This window comes from Schistosoma haematobium, chromosome 7 (genome assembly GCF_000699445.3).
Source record: "Schistosoma haematobium chromosome 7, whole genome shotgun sequence".
Lineage (NCBI taxonomy): Eukaryota > Metazoa > Platyhelminthes > Trematoda > Strigeidida > Schistosomatidae > Schistosoma > Schistosoma haematobium.
In genome coordinates this window covers 1,165,194-1,186,296 of record NC_067202.1, presented here as the reverse complement: position 1 = coordinate 1,186,296, position 21,103 = coordinate 1,165,194, and the positions used below count along the sequence as shown (strand labels likewise).

At 38.4% G+C, this 21,103-nt stretch overlaps 2 protein-coding genes across 2 annotated transcripts in view; one reads left to right on the top strand and one right to left on the bottom strand.

The window, feature by feature from the left end:
• ACTR3_4 (Actin- protein 3) overlaps positions 1-5,254 on the bottom strand; it is a gene marked incomplete at its 5' end in the record, with an annotated part of 62,793 nt that extends 57,539 nt beyond the window's left edge. The window contains 2 exons of the mRNA XM_051219574.1: positions 3,418-3,607; positions 5,211-5,254. Coding sequence (XP_051064193.1) covers positions 3,418-3,607; positions 5,211-5,254 — 234 coding nt within the window. The remainder of the gene's footprint in view (positions 1-3,417; positions 3,608-5,210) is intronic.
• Positions 5,255-15,995: 10,741 nt separating this feature from the next.
• The window catches only part of MS3_00009405 (uncharacterized protein), a 45,060-nt gene continuing 39,952 nt past the window's right edge, over positions 15,996-21,103 (top strand). The window contains exons 1-3 of the mRNA XM_051217767.1: positions 15,996-16,118; positions 19,248-19,426; positions 19,472-19,652. Of these exons, the coding sequence (XP_051064192.1) occupies positions 16,110-16,118; positions 19,248-19,426; positions 19,472-19,652 (369 nt within the window). The 5' untranslated portion in view covers positions 15,996-16,109. The remainder of the gene's footprint in view (positions 16,119-19,247; positions 19,427-19,471; positions 19,653-21,103) is intronic.

Below are 21,103 nucleotides of genomic sequence, written 5' to 3'. Positions count from 1 at the left end.
TTTGACAAGATCGAAAGCTTATGAATGAACACTTTTAAGCGACCGTGGATCATAATGTAACTAATCTGCACTAATAAGTGCGACGTTGTTGGCCTCGAGAGAACTACTTTGGTAGCCTGAAATAACGCCGAAGTATTCCCCCTGCGATGCACCATTCTCTTTCGAGGTTAACGGAATACATTTGTCGCGATACTTTAAATCGATCCTATAGTCGAATCAAAGAGAGTTCCCTAGGTTGATATGCATTCATAGACAGTTAACTTCAGAGCGCTCATGAAAACTCACCTTCACTGAGAAGTCATTTTTTCCCTCGAGAGCGAGTGCTTCATCTCCGATGAAGAAATTTAAATCATCTAAACCAGTTCCAAGTCGTCTAACTTCTCTGGTGCCAACTTTACTGTATTCCTTTACGGCAATGCAAGAAGGAATGATTGACTGAGGTTCTGTGTTTCCAGCATAACCTATTTTAGAGTATCTTTATAAACTAGATAGTTAACGATCTGTGAACCTTACCCTGTGCCATTATCAATTACAATGGCTGGGAGACGGCCGATCATAGTTCAACGTAACGCAATATCCAAAGTTTTCGCTCTAGAAATCTTCAACATACAAATCTGGACTTTAGATCCTGATTTGTGTATTGAGAACAGAGAGCATACTGTTTGTGTAATCCATTTCATAGTCAGCTTCTGACAGCATCTATTTTCTTGAACGAGTCAAGAGAATGGGGTAGACACCACTTCTAAGGGTAACAGGTTCCAAGACTTGGTAACGCGGTGTGAAAACCTGTGTGCCACGAGTATTTTGTTCGTTCTTGGCTATTCACTAGACCTTTACCCATTAGAGTATAGGCGTCTTCGAGGTGATTTATTAATGGCTTATAGTATTCTTAACACTTCTGGACATCCTCTTAAACACCTACTTAAGCTTAGTTCGAATAATAACCTAAGGGGTAACACCCAGAAACTGGAAACACAACATAGCAAGACGGAATGTAGACACAACTTCTACTCCTTAAGAGTTGTCAAATGCTGGAATTCGCTGCCGGCCGAGCTAGTCCAAGCGACTTCTCAGGAATCCTTTAAGAGGCACTTGACCTATTCTTAAGGACCAAGGACAGCATCACACTATGATTTACCAATTTCTTTTCCTCCTTTTTTGTTAACATACCTAGGTTCCTGCCTGGAGGATTTGGTGACCCCCTGCTACTAGACACGGAAGCCTGTTAAGCGAAAGCTTCTTCTATTCCGTCCACAACCATTTGAACCATTTGAACACATGTTAGCGAAAGCTAACTGGGCTTTCTGAGTCTGTGCTAACATCTTTCCAAACAGTATTTTGAGGCGACAAGTGGATCCAGATATGCTCGAGAGTGACTTATGTTATGTGAGATGTGGAAACCCTGGAATCTCTTATTCTTATCAAGAAACGGAATCATAATATTAAAAAACTTGATAAGACAACTTGGGGACCAATAATAGATTACGTTACAAGTAATAAATTTGTACTCCAGAGCAGTTTTCGAGTAGTCTACAGACTAAAAAGTGCGGCCAACAGGAAGCGATCTTTGACAAGATCGAAAGCTTATGAATGAACACTTTTAAGCGACCGTGGATCATAATGTAACTAATCTGCACTAATAAGTGCGACGTTGTTGGCCTCGAGAGAACTACTTTGGTAGCCTGAAATAACGCCGAAGTATTCCCCCTGCGATGCACCATTCTCTTTCGAGGTTAACGGAATACATTTGTCGCGATACTTTAAATCGATCCTATAGTCGAATCAAAGAGAGTTCCCTAGGTTGATATGCATTCATAGACAGTTAACTTCAGAGCGCTCATGAAAACTCACCTTCACTGAGAAGTCATTTTTTCCCTCGAGAGCGAGTGCTTCATCTCCGATGAAGAAATTTAAATCATCTAAACCAGTTCCAAGTCGTCTAACTTCTCTGGTGCCAACTTTACTGTATTCCTTTACGGCAATGCAAGAAGGAATGATTGACTGAGGTTCTGTGTTTCCAGCATAACCTATTTTAGAGTATCTTTATAAACTAGATAGTTAACGATCTGTGAACCTTACCCTGTGCCATTATCAATTACAATGGCTGGGAGACGGCCGATCATAGTTCAACGTAACGCAATATCCAAAGTTTCCGCTCTAGAAATCTTCAACATACAAATCTGGACTTTAGATCCTGATTTGTGTATTGAGAACAGAGAGCATACTGTTTGTGTAATCCATTTCATAGTCAGCTTCTGACAGCATCTATTTTCTTGAACGAGTCAAGAGAATGGGGTAGACACCACTTCTAAGGGTAACAGGTTCCAAGACTTGGTAACGCGGTGTGAAAACCTGTGTGCCACGAGTATTTTGTTCGTTCTTGGCTATTCACTAGACCTTTACCCATTAGAGTATAGGCGTCTTCGAGGTGATTTATTAATGGCTTATAGTATTCTTAACACTTCTGGACATCCTCTTAAACACCTACTTAAGCTTAGTTCGAATAATAACCTAAGGGGTAACACCCAGAAACTGGAAACACAACATAGCAAGACGGAATGTAGACACAACTTCTACTCCTTAAGAGTTGTCAAATGCTGGAATTCGCTGCCGGCCGAGCTAGTCCAAGCGACTTCTCAGGAATCCTTTAAGAGGCACTTGACCTATTCTTAAGGACCAAGGACAGCATCACACTATGATTTACCAATTTCTTTTCCTCCTTTTTTGTTAACATACCTAGGTTCCTGCCTGGAGGATTTGGTGACCCCCTGCTACTAGACACGGAAGCCTGTTAAGCGAAAGCTTCTTCTATTCCGTCCACAACCATTTGAACCATTTGAACACATGTTAGCGAAAGCTAACTGGGCTTTCTGAGTCTGTGCTAACATCTTTCCAAACAGTATTTTGAGGCGACAAGTGGATCCAGATATGCTCGAGAGTGACTTATGTTATGTGAGATGTGGAAACCCTGGAATCTCTTATTCTTATCAAGAAACGGAATCATAATATTAAAAAACTTGATAAGACAACTTGGGGACCAATAATAGATTACGTTACAAGTAATAAATTTGTACTCCAGAGCAGTTTTCGAGTAGTCTACAGACTAAAAAGTGCGGCCAACAGGAGGCGATCTTTGACAAGATCGAAAGCTTATGAATGAACACTTTTAAGCGACCGTGGATCATAATGTAACTAATCTGCACTAATAAGTGCGACGTTGTTGGCCTCGAGAGAACTACTTTGGTAGCCTGAAATAACGCCGAAGTATTCCCCCTGCGATGCACCATTCTCTTTCGAGGTTAACGGAATACATTTGTCGCGATACTTTAAATCGATCCTATAGTCGAATCAAAGAGAGTTCCCTAGGTTGATATGCATTCATAGACAGTTAACTTCAGAGCGCTCATGAAAACTCACCTTCACTGAGAAGTCATTTTTTCCCTCGAGAGCGAGTGCTTCATCTCCGATGAAGAAATTTAAATCATCTAAACCAGTTCCAAGTCGTCTAACTTCTCTGGTGCCAACTTTACTGTATTCCTTTACGGCAATGCAAGAAGGAATGATTGACTGAGGTTCTGTGTTTCCAGCATAACCTATTTTAGAGTATCTTTATAAACTAGATAGTTAACGATCTGTGAACCTTACCCTGTGCCATTATCAATTACAATGGCTGGGAGACGGCCGATCATAGTTCAACGTAACGCAATATCCAAAGTTTCCGCTCTAGAAATCTTCAACATACAAATCTGGACTTTAGATCCTGATTTGTGTATTGAGAACAGAGAGCATACTGTTTGTGTAATCCATTTCATAGTCAGCTTCTGACAGCATCTATTTTCTTGAACGAGTCAAGAGAATGGGGTAGACACCACTTCTAAGGGTAACAGGTTCCAAGACTTGGTAACGCGGTGTGAAAACCTGTGTGCCACGAGTATTTTGTTCGTTCTTGGCTATTCACTAGACCTTTACCCATTAGAGTATAGGCGTCTTCGAGGTGATTTATTAATGGCTTATAGTATTCTTAACACTTCTGGACATCCTCTTAAACACCTACTTAAGCTTAGTTCGAATAATAACCTAAGGGGTAACACCCAGAAACTGGAAACACAACATAGCAAGACGGAATGTAGACACAACTTCTACTCCTTAAGAGTTGTCAAATGCTGGAATTCGCTGCCGGCCGAGCTAGTCCAAGCGACTTCTCAGGAATCCTTTAAGAGGCACTTGACCTATTCTTAAGGACCAAGGACAGCATCACACTATGATTTACCAATTTCTTTTCCTCCTTTTTTGTTAACATACCTAGGTTCCTGCCTGGAGGATTTGGTGACCCCTGCTACTAGACACGGAAGCCTGTTAAGCGAAAGCTTCTTCTATTCCGTCCACAACCATTTGAACCATTTGAACACATGTTAGCGAAAGCTAACTGGGCTTTCTGAGTCTGTGCTAACATCTTTCCAAACAGTATTTTGAGGCGACAAGTGGATCCAGATATGCTCGAGAGTGACTTATGTTATGTGAGATGTGGAAACCCTGGAATCTCTTATTCTTATCAAGAAACGGAATCATAATATTAAAAAACTTGATAAGACAACTTGGGGACCAATAATAGATTACGTTACAAGTAATAAATTTGTACTCCAGAGCAGTTTTCGAGTAGTCTACAGACTAAAAAGTGCGGCCAACAGGAGGCGATCTTTGACAAGATCGAAAGCTTATGAATGAACACTTTTAAGCGACCGTGGATCATAATGTAACTAATCTGCACTAATAAGTGCGACGTTGTTGGCCTCGAGAGAACTACTTTGGTAGCCTGAAATAACGCCGAAGTATTCCCCCTGCGATGCACCATTCTCTTTCGAGGTTAACGGAATACATTTGTCGCGATACTTTAAATCGATCCTATAGTCGAATCAAAGAGAGTTCCCTAGGTTGATATGCATTCATAGACAGTTAACTTCAGAGCGCTCATGAAAACTCACCTTCACTGAGAAGTCATTTTTTCCCTCGAGAGCGAGTGCTTCATCTCCGATGAAGAAATTTAAATCATCTAAACCAGTTCCAAGTCGTCTAACTTCTCTGGTGCCAACTTTACTGTATTCCTTTACGGCAATGCAAGAAGGAATGATTGACTGAGGTTCTGTGTTTCCAGCATAACCTATTTTAGAGTATCTTTATAAACTAGATAGTTAACGATCTGTGAACCTTACCCTGTGCCATTATCAATTACAATGGCTGGGAGACGGCCGATCATAGTTCAACGTAACGCAATATCCAAAGTTTCCGCTCTAGAAATCTTCAACATACAAATCTGGACTTTAGATCCTGATTTGTGTATTGAGAACAGAGAGCATACTGTTTGTGTAATCCATTTCATAGTCAGCTTCTGACAGCATCTATTTTCTTGAACGAGTCAAGAGAATGGGGTAGACACCACTTCTAAGGGTAACAGGTTCCAAGACTTGGTAACGCGGTGTGAAAACCTGTGTGCCACGAGTATTTTGTTCGTTCTTGGCTATTCACTAGACCTTTACCCATTAGAGTATAGGCGTCTTCGAGGTGATTTATTAATGGCTTATAGTATTCTTAACACTTCTGGACATCCTCTTAAACACCTACTTAAGCTTAGTTCGAATAATAACCTAAGGGGTAACACCCAGAAACTGGAAACACAACATAGCAAGACGGAATGTAGACACAACTTCTACTCCTTAAGAGTTGTCAAATGCTGGAATTCGCTGCCGGCCGAGCTAGTCCAAGCGACTTCTCAGGAATCCTTTAAGAGGCACTTGACCTATTCTTAAGGACCAAGGACAGCATCACACTATGATTTACCAATTTCTTTTCCTCCTTTTTTGTTAACATACCTAGGTTCCTGCCTGGAGGATTTGGTGATCCCCTGCTACTAGACACGGAAGCCTGTTAAGCGAAAGCTTCTTCTATTCCGTCCACAACCATTTGCACCATTTGTATGTTTTAATCGTCTGCGTCATCTCCTGAGTTTTGTTGATATGGTAGGAAGTAAATAGAGGTCTTATCATGTCTGAGGAACGCTAGGGATGGCCAGATCCGTGATTTCACTGACAAATGGAATAAGTCATATTGGTAGGTTTAGTCTTCCTGGTTGGTATCCGCGAGGTATTAACGACTGGTGGTTAGACAAACCAGAGAACAGTCCTGTCCAACGAATCGAAGGCAGCCCTGACGTCAAGAACCACTACGATTTTTGGCCTTTGATAAGTATTGCGGTGTTCTAACATTTGGCGGAGGGTGAAGATATGATCAATACATCCTCGACCGGAACGAAACCCAGCCTGCTCCTCGCGAGTCAATCTTTCTCGGGTTTTGAACAACCTACGAAGTATGACGGAAGCCAATAGCTTGGACGCAATCGGAAGTAGACTTATCCCCCGATAGTTGTTTCAGGAACGACGTGAACCCTTTTTAAAGATAGGGACAACTATCGACTCATTCCATGACGTTAGTACACTCTCTAGTTCCCAAACCTTTGTAAACAACGTCGTCAATTCCTTAGTTAGAGTCACCACCATCTTTAAAAAGAACCGGAGGTAAGTCATCTGGGCCAGGTGATTTGTAGCGCTTCAAGAGTTGGAGTTCCTTGCGGACTTCCTCCTCGTTTGGTGGATCAGTCGTCATCGGCCATGGAGGGCAGGATAGTCTGACCGATGTTGCCGGAGCAGCAGGCCAGTTGAATTGCCCTTCGAAAAATTCTGCCCATCGTCCAAGACGTCGATGGATGTTGGTGGTTGACATTCCATCATCCTCTCAGATTGTTTCACTCACACCAGACTTCTTGCTGCCAGTGGCTAGGATGAGTTGGAAGAGCTTCCGGTAGTTACCAGATGCAGCTGCTGCTTCCAGCTCATTAGCACGCTTCGACCACGAGGCTTCTCGGTCCTTACGCAAGCTTTGCCCAATTTCAGTACGTAACATCCTTCGTTTATGGCCAAACTCACGGTCACCCGGAGTAGACCGACGGGCTTCAACGAGTTGTAATTAACCAGAAGAAACCCAGTGCCTCTAAGTGGGACGTTTCGCAAACCCACAACTGACTGTTCCCGCCATTTTCATGGCGTCATGCAATTGCAACCAATGCTCATCTATACTTTTCGGTGGAGTGGTAGCTAGCCTAGAGGCTAGCTCGGTTCGATACTTACTTGCAACAGAAGTTGCAACCAGCTTGCTAACATCAATCTTTTGGTGGTGGTCACTTCGTTGTCCACTGAAAAGTAAGGCAAGATTGGCGCAGACCAAGGCATCGTCAGAGTCCAGATAGGTGCTCCAAAAGGAGCGGCAGTCTTGTACACAACCACGCCAGCGGTAGCTGATCGCGATGTGATCAATCTGAGTCCAGGCTTGAGATGCAGAGGGAGGACGCCAGGTGGCACATCGGCGATGACTGTGCCGAAAGTTAGTGCTAGCCAGAAACAGGTTGTAGTCTGTGCACAGTTGCAGTAGACGGTCCCCGTTATCTGTCCTGCGATCAACAAGTCCCCATCGGCCACTTAAACGACTCTCTTCTGTGCCTAGACGCCCGACCTGAGCATTCAAGTCTCCGGCTAGTACTACAATATCTGTCGAACGCACTTTCTGGAGAAGAACAGATAACTGGTGGTAAAACTCATCCTTGATTGGATCCGGGCTGCAATCTATCGGGGCATAGGCGGAGGTGACGAAAAGACATCGTTTCTCACGCCGATTTCTTCTCACTTTGATGGAACTTTCTAATCTAACAGCACATGACCGACTGTTAATGGGGATCCAATCGACTAGTGCTGCCTCAGCTCTAGCGCTTGGTGCGACACCAACGCCAGCGAGACCAGACGAAGATGCCACAGGGTCCACGAATAAGCGCACGTAAAATAAGCTTTTCGAAGCGACAGATGGAGGTCGAATTTGTAGTACTTCGCCAGAGTCTTCAATACGGGTCTCGGATAGACAGCAGACATCGATATTAAGACTTTCCAAAGACATAGCCAGCCCTATCTATTGTCCAACCTACATAAGTGTGCGAACGTTGAAGGCAGCCAGTTTGAATGGCGCACGTGGTTTCAGAAAAACTGCTTCAGTACTCATATTCGGTAGTAACATACAATTTTCAACCGGACAGTGACACGAGAACGTTTAGATACAGTCGGATTTCCACCAAAGACGAGCCGCTGTATAAGTATAAAAGAGGGTGAATAATGTGGAAAATAATAATAATAATGACAATAATAGTAGTAATAATAATAATAGTATTAATAATGACAATAATTGTAATGATAATAATTTGAATCAATTGATTGTTTTTCGAAGCGAGAAAAGTAATTTCCATAGACATAGAGAGTTCATCATCAACCATTACCCAAAACCATGTTCGCTGTTCAACAAGTTTCTGGTTTCCATAAATGTCATCGTTACCATTTTAATTACTCTTTCCAGTATTTCAACTACGAAACCGGTGAAGTTTAGTAGTTCGTGGTTTGATGGAGATTGTCTTGGTCCTACTTTGTGAACTGGAGTGATAGTGGTGACCTTCCAATCCGTAGACATCTTACCTTGGTCAGGTGAAACACCGAATATCAAATTCAAAGGGGCAGCATTGGGTTGTGCTATCGATTTCAAGGTAATAAGTATTTCGACCAAAGTCCATCGTGAGAAGCTGATTTTGTGACATATATTTTGGTCTAATCTTCTCACGGAAGAGTCTCCTGGGTAAAAACTGTCTCTAAATAGTTCGCCACGGCTTACACTTGGTTTGGTCCTCGTTCGGCATTTGAGATCAACTTGATCTGCAATAGAACAGTCTCCGGCTGCTTGAGCATAGATTGGGCTGACCGTTTTTAATACTTTCGCCAAGGCGCTCGGATTGCAATTATACAGGTATTTTTCAAACTGACCGGCAGTGCCCCGTTATGTTTACCTTACCAAGTCTGTTGGTGACGTTGCAATATTTTTTTGTTTTAGTAAACTTCGAATATCTCAGTCTATACATGAATTACATTGCTTTTTTCTCCTTGAGAATGTCTAGGTATAAATGATTGAGTTACTTGATTGCGTAACTTCAGGAAATGAGTACATGCCTTTTCTACTGATGCATTTGGGTCAATTTTCCAGTTTCCAGCCGAGGCTGCAGAGAAAATCGTCTTCATGTTTTCTTTTCATACGTAAAGAAGGGCCGGGTCAACTCTCTGACAGCTCATCTCAGCAATGAATTCGAATAGGATGACCGCACGATCACTTCTCCCTTGAGATGGGAGAAAGGTTATTAGACCTATTATGATGTTTTGAATTATTTGAATTATAGCACGAACTAAGAGTCACAGAAATAACGCCATTGAATTGAGAAGTGAGACACAAGCACAAACGAACGTATTGTATTTGGAATTCGAAATCAAGCATTCAACATGTACAAAGGTATTATTAGTTCGTTCAAACACCACATCCGCCACAGCTTAAATTGGAGTCTAGGTGTTTGTAATCAATCGTACGTCTTCTTCTCAAATTCATCCTTAGTCTGTCTGACATTGTATTGGATAAGGATTCCGTATTATTTAGAATATGCTCATTAGCATTAGAATTAACCATCGAAATTGGAACTGACTCACCTGGTTCCTGAAATTGTATTTGATCTACATGTCGACTGTGTGTACTTAAGTCATCGATGTCTAGAATTCGCACCATCGATTTTCTGACATTCTTCAGAACAATACCCGTAGATGGTCGAAGATCATTTCCTCGATAGTATGTAACTTCTGCAGACTCCAAACATCTCATATTCGACCGAAGAATTCTTCCTTTCAATAGCTTCGCTGGAGTCTCCTTCGTCACCGAATGTCTTGCATTTCTATATTGCAGTAGAAAGGTATCTACTCCCCTCTCCAGCTCATTAAATGTTGAGGGGGCTATAGAATCAATAGCAGTCTTTAATGTCCTAACAAAATTCTCTGCCTGACCATTAGAACACGGATGTCTGGGAGCAGTAAATAGATGTTTGCACCCTATACTGTTCAACCAGGTAGTGACTGGATCTGCAGCAAAATATGAGCCATTATCAGTCACCAACACCATGGGAACCCCTTCTCAACTAAACACCTTTCTTAATGCTTGTATTGTGAAATCAGAATTTGGTGAAGTTGTGAAAAAAACTTCAGGCCACTTTGAAAAAGAATCAATGACTACTAGTGCGTAGTATTTACCAAGAAATGGTCCACAATAGTCAGCATGAATCCTCTGCCAGGCCTCAGACGATACTGGCCATGGCACCCACTTCGAAGGATGATTTTTCAACTGATGACATTTCTCACAATTGTTTGCCGTACGACATATATCTGCATTTATCTCTGGCCACCAGCATGTGAGCCTTGCCAAGGACTTCATTTTCTCAACACCTTTATGACCACTATGACGATCTTCAAGAACAGATTTACGCAATGAAGGAGGAATGACAACACGATCATTTAAACACAGAATACCATCAGGAGTAGTAGATAGCTCATCCCGCTTTGAAAAATAGATAGGAAATCTACGTTTCAAATTAGCATTCCAACCTTTCCTTATAGCACTGAGAATACATCCAAAATATCTACGAGTTTCTTTAATGAGATCTGAACGTCTGACTGGTAAAGGTTGCACTAACAAACAATCCGAAGTATTAATAGGTTTATCTTGTAATGACTGTCGAGAAATGTAATCAACATGTTGAATCTGTTTGGCAATCCTATGCTGAACCGTATAGTCATATGCACTCAAAGCAATACTCCATCGCTGAACCATAGCTGCTGAGGAACGTGCTAATGATTTTTCAGGATGATAAATAAACTTTAAAGCTTCATGATCCGTAACAATAGTGAATTTCTTTCCGAATAAATATTTATGAAATCTTTTAACAGCCCAAAACACAGCCAATGCTTCCCGCTGAGTCTGTGAATAACCTTGTTCAGTAAAAGTAAGTTTGCGTGAAACACAAATAACTATTCTACCTTCCTGCTCCAAAACTGCGCCAATACCCACAGGTGACGCATCAGTAATAAGAACAGAATGTACATTAGGGGAGTACATTCGAAGAACAGCATCACTTTTAAGAAATTTCAGCAGACTTCGTAAGCATGACTCATGTTCCTCACTCCATTTGAATGAATTGGATGTTAAAATGTTATATAAACAATTCGCACGACAAGAAAAATTAGGAATAAAACGGGAATAGTATTGAAGAGCACCCACTAGTGAACGTAATTCTGTAAGATTTTTCGGAGACGGTGCATTAGTCAGTGGAGCTAGTCGTTTCATATCTGGTCTAAAACCATTACCATCAACTAGGTATCCAAGGCATTCAAAACTAGATACACAAAATGAACACTTATTTAGATTCACTGTAATATTCTTCTCAACTAAACGACGCAATAAAGCAATAAGCCTCTGGTCATGAACTACCTTATTAGAACCATAAACAATGAGATCATCCTGATAAACTTCAACACCTTCATGATCACTAACTACCTCATTCATGACTTCCTGAAATATGACTGGAGAACAACTTAGACCAAATGGAAGGAAATTGTATTTGAACAGATCAAAAGGAGTGTTAATTGTCGTCAAAATAGATGAAGATTGATCTAAAGGGATTTGAAGATAAGCATATTCTAGGTCAACTTTCGAAAACACTTTAAAACCATGAAGTCAGTTTGAAACATCTTCTGCCTCTGCCATCGTACACGTTTGTCTCAACAAACGGGAATTCAATGTTAATCTATGGTCACCACATATTCTAGGAGTCTTGGCGTCCGACCTCAGTGGCGTAACAATAGGGGTGCCCCATGCTGAAGACTGAATCGGTTCAATTATGCCTTTCGCACACAAATCGTTTAATGTCTTATATACTGTTTCTTGAAGACCATAAGGAATTATTCGTCCTTTAATAAAGACTGGATCACCCTGTACTTGAAGTTTTATAGGCTTAATTTTCATACCTCCACTGCACTTAGCACACATAGCTATCAAATCTTTAAGTAAAGTATCCGAATTTTCTTTAGAAACTAGGAGGGACAACTCCACCTTAAGTCTTTTCAAATTCTTTAAACCCAGTATTGACAGTCCTGTTTCGCTAACTAAAAATTCACAAGGTATGTATGAAGAATTATCATCTCTTATTAGCAATTCCCAACATCCTTGTATGGGCAGTCTGTGTGCAGTAATCCCCAATATTGATACTTCAGTGGGTCGTACAACAACGTTAGGATCTAAAGATTTCAAGTTCTTGAATGGAATAATGGACTCTATACTGTCTGTGTCCACAATAAAGTCATGAAATGAACCATGCGATGTATATAGTCACTTTTGAATATGAGCATTACCTTTCGAAATGGCAGACAAAGATAAATGATCATTGAGGACAGCCAAATTATTGGGACCTAAATTACAAGATCTAGTGCTACTTGAAGCAAAATGGACAGTAGCTTTGCATACTGACTGTATGTGTCCTACCTTACCACATTTAAAACATTTAGCATTACGAAATACACATGAATTGCGAGCATGAAACCTTCCACATGATAAACATTTACCAAACTTCATCTCACCTTTGTGATTTGTTTTGTAATTCCTCGTTGAAACACCTTTCATATTTACACGAGAATAGGAATCACTGTTAAATGAGCGCAAGTTTGATTGACCCTGAGATTTTAGTTCATCACGACGACTAAGCAAAGTATTAGAAATCTTCATCGACTGGATATCAAGTTCATTGTAGTTAATACATGCAGTTCTAGCATCTTGAAAGGAACAGTTTGGCATTTTTAACAGCTCTCTTTCCAAACTCGGTATGCTAATTCCTGCAATTAATCGATCTCTCAGTTGCACATGAAGTCGATCACCGAAATTACACTTGGCAGCTTGTTTCTGTAATTCAAGGATGAATTCCCGAGTCTTTTGGTCATTTTGACGAACCATCTTATGAAACTTCGCCCTTTCACGGCATTCAAAACTGGTGGATTTTACATGACTTAATAATAGCTCCTTAAGAGATGCATAGGGGAGTGAGATAGGTTTTTCTGGATATGCCAAAGTTTTTAATAAGCTGTACGCTTCTCTCCCAATGAATGTCAGAAAATGTGCCACAATTTTATCTCCTTTAACATCTTTCTTGGTCATGCTCCAGAATTCGAACCTTCCCAAGTAATCCTCAAAACCTTCAGGAGTTGAATGAATATCTAACTTTTCCATTACAGGCTCCATCGCGACGCCAATATGATGCTTTAAATTATTTGAATTATAGCACGAACTAAGAGTCACAGAAATAACGCCATTGAATTGAGAAGTGAGACACAAGCACAAACGAACGTATTGTATTTGGAATTCGAAATCAAGCATTCAACATGTACAAAGGTATTATTAGTTCGTTCGAACACGACACCTATATCACCACCGTATGTGAAGACTATGTTCAAGATGAACGAGGAGTTTTGCGAGTCATATCTTGTAGGATATCTAATGTTCCGGACTTAAGCTGAGGCGATTGCGTTTTTCAACAATTTGTAATCAATCGATGTATTTGGTTACCCTTCATCTCCAACTTATGGAGAATGATTGCCTGTGTGTTACTAGAATCCATTATTTTTCCTACTCTGTAAAGCTTATGAATGCTATCTAAACAGGAATTAATAATTATTCGTTACACAGGAACAACGTCTGCATAATTGAGGAAAGGAGTTGGTTACAGTAACGTATCTCTTATATTTCCAAACCGGAACAGATTTGCGTAAATGCATCTGGAATCTTATCCTGCCAACCTTTAGTTTTGATTATCATATTGTCATTAATTCCACTCTTATATCATTAATAATTGTTGTCATTCAGTTTAACCAGTAAATTTAAGTTCGTTGTTTGTGTCTACAGATCTTTTAGCCCACTTTTCTCCCTTATTATTTTCCAGATTCATACACACCAACTCGTTACATACATCCACGCTAGACCTGTCAAAGACTAGACATTGCAGATTCATCAAAATAACAGGAAGATTATTCGTGGAGTAACACTTGCTTTAGAGAAGTGTTTCATTACCGTGACATCACTTACATAACTTGATCTCAATGGAACTTGAACTAATTTAGATGACCCTTGGCACTGTCACAACTTGACACCTTCATAAATATAATTTAACGCTGAATTACTGAAGTGATGAGGACTGTAAGCGATGTGATATATTACGATCAAGTTCCTCCTGATTCTTTTAGTCTGCATAGGTTGCAAGCCTGTAGTCACTTAAATACAATATCTGATAAACTAATGATGATTTAAAGTGAACCGATCGACTTATATGGGTTAAAGTACAAAAGATAGTTACTTCAAGCTTTCTTCGAAGGATCGGAACATCGTCCCAATATTTTGAAGAAGCTTGTTATGTTGGGAGTAACTACTTCAATAAAGCATGTCTTAAATGTTCATTATCATTTATTTCGATCTGCGGTTATACCATAATACATTACTATACTTCTAAAAATGAATTCAAACTTAACAATTTCTTACTACAGTTTATTGCTGAGGATGTATTGTAGGGCTGAGTTTGTAATAATCCGACGTACCAATTAGTGACTGTAAAACTGTTGGTAACTCCAAATGATCCTTTTCCTACAAGAATGTTATTCTGACTGTGTTCTTTTTAAGTATTTTTCAGTTACGCAGAAAGGCAGAAAATCGCTTGCATTAATTCCTCTAAGAGAAGTAGATAATTTAATGGACTTACTGATAGTTGAGGTGTGCTGACCGATAGTTAGACTGGGAAACTTCATGTACATGCTGCGACTACCAAAATACCAATATTCTGTTTGAACTCAGAGCTAACGAAGCAAAGTGCTTTCGATTAAACCAAATTACGTTCTTCTGTGTATAATACGAAGCGTTTTTGAGTGACCCGTACTGACTTATATAAAAAACAAATACTATGTTTTCAAATTATAATTGTTTCATTTTAATAAAGAGAATGAGTTATATCAAACGGTACAGCCTGTGCTATACAGCCATGAGTTTCTCTAACACAAAAGTGTGATAAAAACAAAAGGAATAGCTAACAATAAAGTGTTTGATACCTATAAGTCAATAAAAATATTCCCGACAGGATGTGATCCGATGGCTATCTGCAAACATGCATGTAACCTTTTCAAGCGGAATATCGAAGGTTGACGGCAGTTCGTTGAACGTCACCGAGACCTTGAGTTTGGTCAAACACGACCTTATTATCAATGGCCCGGTAACAGAGAACTAAATAAGGGTTAAAATGCAAGACAAAAGGAAAAATGACAAAAATATACAACGAAATGCTTTGGGGAGTTTTCGGCGTGTTCTATCTGTTACAGTATTACGACTTATCACTCTTTAATGAACTAATTGCGGGTACGATTATCTTTCCGATATCACTTTATTCTTTGTCGCTGCTCAAAGCAATGTCCCGTTAGTTTTCATGGTATTGTGTACCATTTTAACTGAGTTTGTTTATGCTAGATAAACAATTTCGGAGGAAACTGTTTTAAAACGAAATCTCTGTTTAGTGTTCTTCATAGCTACCGTGTTACACTTTTCATGAAAGGCTTTTGTGTTGCTACTTTAAAAAAGTTACTGTTTTTAAGTTTGCTGTAGCACCTTCATTGTGGTACTAGAAATATTTAATGCATATACATCAAGTAGCGCGTTGATACACTAGGAGAACTGTTAGTTGTGGTCAAGTAGTAAATTTGAATCATTACAATGGCAAGTGAATCAGAAAATGAGGGTGAATGAAATCGAAATGTCAACACTACTTGGTTGTATGCTAAAAAGTACAGGGGTTTGTCTGACATACGTTATTTTTACCAACGTGACTGAAGTTGAAAAACTCCCCCATAAACAACATACAATATTTTCACTGTCAGGAAAATTATTCTGAAAGTTTGTTTCACTTATACGAAAACAAATATAAACAGAAAGTGTTTGTAAAAGTCGAAGGAGAATTTTATATCATCGTCTTATTCATCAATTTAAAGATAAAAGTATACTTGAGGGAGGGACTGTTTGTTTAGTGCAACTAGTTTGACCTAGAGAACGAAAGTTTTTATTTTTAATTTAGATCATTAGATATGAATGTGGTAAGTTTTGAGAAGCTGTGTACTTTTGGAGCTTAGTTTAACTACAGTCTGGCATTTAAACATAAAACAAAAACATTTTCGATATATTTGTTTTGTTCAATTGAGATAGTTATTTGTAAGGAGATCTCCTGACCGCTCAATTAAATTTTAGTCGTCAAAGTTGTTTTTGAGATACGTAATAAGATTTGCAGACAAGAGATAGGGTTTACCATAGCAGTTGCTGAAGGTTTGATTGATTCACGCACTTATGTGTCTTAATCAAACCTCAATTTTGAAGTTGATGTCATCTCGTCTTGGTAAATATTGCTTTCAATCATAACTCTCCCTACATAGTTCAAATTGTTGTACTATTTCTTCAAAATAATTGTCACATATATTTCGATCTTCATAAGTAGTAAGGTCACTTAGAGTTAATTTACCAACACTGAATAAGTCGTACTAACCGCTGGCCTAATCATAGACTATGAACAATGAGTTTCAAAATGAGTTTCACACTTCAAAGTACCAGCAAACATTGCTTTGCATTTTTTCTGTTGGTAGCGTCAACTTATTAACTTCTGATCCATTGATTGTTATCTGTTCCTTCCCATAGAGTACTCTTATAACATTTTTTGCCTAACATACATGCAGAAAGGGATTTGCTTAAAGAAAATTCTGATTATTATGAAATTAGATTTGAAATGTCAGCTCGTACACATTAAGTAGAAAACAAACATCATGTTCTTGTGTCATTGTTGGGTATTATTTACTCAGTAAAATCATAATAAACTATACTGAACGTTTGGGAATTTCTAGGAAGCAGATGATTGTTCAGTGCTTTCTGTAGATATAACAGAAGTTAATTCTCATTTGATATACATTTTGAACCCATTTAAGTAGTATGATATGAGTTAACAATTAAGATCATTGACTGTTTTGAGTTTGTGATTTATTTACATTGTTTACACGAATTTATTTGCTATTATCATAGCTAACTTTTATCCGATGTGATTTAAAAATACAGGGATACTTTTGGCTTGAAGTATATGTTTAACTTTTAAGAGCAAGACAGCCTAAAAGTTTTTACATTTACGATAAGATTACACTAATCAACAGTTATTTTTTCATAAGTGTATGATTGGACATATCCGGGATCTTCAAAATGAACTGGTAACTTTATCTTTAGAACAAGAATATTCTCAGTTTTTGATTTTAAAAATACATGAAAGTGTTGACGAATTAGTTTCCATGTTTCATATTGTGACTTTTTAAGTAAAAAATCATGTTTTATACCCGGGTGAAAACATTTAGCTGTTTCCTAGACTTTCTAGTAAAATATGATAGTTTTGGGGGATTTGACGAAAGATTCTATCTGATGCATAAGGCTGTATTGGCTTTGCTTCGTTAATTTATCACCCTTGTAACCGTTATTACATAAACCTCGACGATGTTTGAAATCAGAAAGCAATAAGAACTGGCAACTAAAGTTTATTAGCGGATAGCGCAGATGGCAAAGTTATAAACATATAATGCGAATTTGAAGCAGAAAAGCGAATATGTATATGCGAGTAAATAAAGAGGCAAATTTATAGAGAAATTGCATACGGGCCCAGCAAGACAAAGCAAAAGCTAATAATAGGATTTGAGTACATATGTACATAGAGAGGAGAATGAATCATTGAGTGATATTTAAAAGATCAATATTTTAACTAGTCTGTCATGTGATCTTATGATCATAACGGTACCAAAATTAGTCATAATCAAAAATGGTTGTAGGGTAGTTTAAACGCTGTTTGCAAAATCATCAACAAACCAATTTGCACGTTGTAAATAAAAGTTTGAAATGATTTCACAACACAACGAAACGTTGTTTTGTTAACCAATATATACGTTGATACAGTCATATAGGGTAGATGTTCAAAGTGTTCAAACAAGTAATCTCAATTTTTTGTGTACATATAGTCGACGAATAGAGTGATAAATTTAATTAACTCACACTTGCTGTTAAGTACCTTTCAATGACCCCTTCTTAGAATTTTGTAGCATCGGTGTATCAAAAATACCTCCTCACAACATTTCAGAATGTATCATTAGCATATTCTACGTGTAATTAGTGTACACACGAAATGTGATTAATTGTAAAAAAATCCTTGCGTACTTTTAAAATATATGATTTTAGCATTCAGAAATTTATTCCTTTGTTTAAAAGACGCAAAAATTCAAAGTCATTCGTATCAGCGGCCGAATCACTTACTTACTTACTTACTTACGCCTGTTACTCCTCGTGAAGGAGCATAGGCCGCTCACCAGCATTCTCCATCCAACCCTGTCCTGGGCAATCCTTTCTAGCTCCGTCCAGTTGTAATTCATCCTTTTCTTATCTGCTTCTATTATCCGACGCAATGTGTTCTTTGGCCTTCCTCTTTTTCGCTTCCCTTCAGGATTCCAAGTTAGGGCTTGCTTCGTGATGCAGTTTGACGATTTGCGTAATGTATGTCCTATCCATTTCCATCGTCTTTTCCTAATTTCTTCTTCAGCTGGAAGTTGGTTTGTTCTCTCCCACAGAAGGCTGTTGCTGATGGTATCCGGCCAATGGATCACTTAAGTTATCATATAAAGGAATAATGGGTCCGAAATCAGCAAGCAACAAAAGATTGAAAAGTATAGTCAGACTTAGCATCCCATGTAAATGAAACAAATTAATTCTTTTCAATTTCTTCTTAAAATATGGCACGTAATAAAGTATTTAAATGTAAAACCATATACTTATTTTTAAAGCAGAACATGTACTTTTCGTATTCTGTAATTCTTTTATTACTGTGTTTGTCACCCAATAGACATTCAAAAGTACATGTACTGTTGTTGGTCAGGTAATATCCTTAACCAAGTTACTGAATCAAATATAAACGAGTTTAAAACATATTTATCTTGTAATTTAAGCGCATTTGTAATGGTCATAATGAGTCCTTTGTGAACTGAATTTTTGAGACGTTGATTTTTATTGAATTGGGCACCCTGCTATTACACCTAATTCTCATATTGAAATTAATTATTACTCTTCGATAATGAAATTGTTATTCACACAAAGAAAAAAGTTTCAAAAAATAAAATACATTTATGAATAATGTTAAAACAATTTGTTTTTTGAAGATACGAAAAGTCTGCCGCAAGGTTACTTGCAAAAAGAAGCCCGAAAACAATAAACTGAAAGATGGTTTGGATGATCTTAAACAAGAATTGGATATGGATGAGCACAAAATACCGCTTGAAGAGTTGTATGCTCGACTTAACACCGACCCTGAAAATGGATTGAAATCTGAAGAAGTTAAGTGAGTACTGACTATTTTGTGACGTCGAATTTTGTTTCAATGTAGAATTCGATTAGAACGTGATGGACCTAACGCACTGACACCTCCAAAAACGACACCAGAATGGGTGAAATTTTGTAAGACACTGTTTGGTGGATTTTCAATGCTACTTTGGATCGGTGCCATTCTCTGCTTTATTGCATACGGTATTCAGAGAAGTGCTGAAGATGAAGATGTAAAGGATAATGTAAGTCTTTTTTATCATCCAAATAAACTAGTTTTGAAAATAGAAACAAGTTGGTAAGCATATTATCCCTGATCATGTATTTATACAATACAGGCTTATGTTTGACGCCTTAAAAGTTTTCCATTTTAATACACAGTTGTGTAAATATGAGAAAAGGTGGAAAGAAAGCTAGTTTGCCTTGTGTCTAACATCTAGAAATACGAGCTATTTCACCCGCTAATCAGTGAGTCTGATATCTATGCGTAGACATAAAAAAGATCTATACAACGAATGTGAACAGTGATGGACAACATTAGTAAAAAAAGCCCAAACAGGGGTTAAAGATAGATAACGCTAGAAAGCTATTCAAATTTATTGGAAGTGTGGGAAGTAAAATGTTTAGTTTTAAGTATGTTACCCTTGAGTAACACAAAACGATGAACCACCCTCAGAACACAAACTCTAGCGTAAAATCTTGCGAGACGGTTTACATAATCTCTTGATACTCCTGACAAGTGGAGATATTGACCAAGATTGGGCCTCGACTTTTCGCAAAATAGAAAAAAAAGTTATGTAATGCAATGTAGGGTAATATGCCCGAAGCAGGTTGACTGCGGAGATTTCTGGAGAAGCACACTAAGCTAAGAAGTTAAACCAAGTCATATACGTTCTAGCACACGGAGAAAAGCCATACTTTTACTTAGTTTGTGCTGAGAACTGTCCGTTCCACTATATGAGACGAGACAGAAATCCTCTTTTCTAAATTACAGGTAAATTAGGTTGAACAATATTATTTCTAGAAAACAGTCTCTCATAATTACTTGACTGTTGATATGAGCTAAGGAACTCTAAAATCTAAAGAAAGGATGGATTCAGACCGAGCTATGAATACATACATCACGTTTGCACTGCTCTTCAGGTTTTGAAACGAGGGAATATTTATCGATTCGTAAACCCAACCTATATATTCTACCATAAAGATGCATTTAACCTAAAGTAGTTTTGTGTCAGCTTTTATCATTGAATGATGTATCTAAGAAATATATCAACCTTTTGAATAACTCGTGTTCACATACTGTTAAAAGAGTTATAGCATATAGGGAACTGTTTTACAATCTGACTCTCACCAATGGTGTACAGAAAAGATCACGGATCTTTCATTGTTGTTCAATCTCGTTGACTATGTACCACTAGAAACAACAACTTGATAATTTATCTTTTTGCGGAAACCCCCTTGTTGATTCATAACAAACTGACGACATAGTTCTGTTTAGTAGAGATGCTAACAAAATACAAAATTTTCTAAACTCCCCCAGTAACGCAAGGAAAATTTTTGAGACGAGTTTTTTTCGTTTTAAATATAAGATCCAACCTACGATTTGTTCCACATATAGGTCTCAGACTAACCATTGAAAATGATGTAGTTTCAGTATATTTACACCTTATGCCACTATTCTCATCAGCTTAGATGA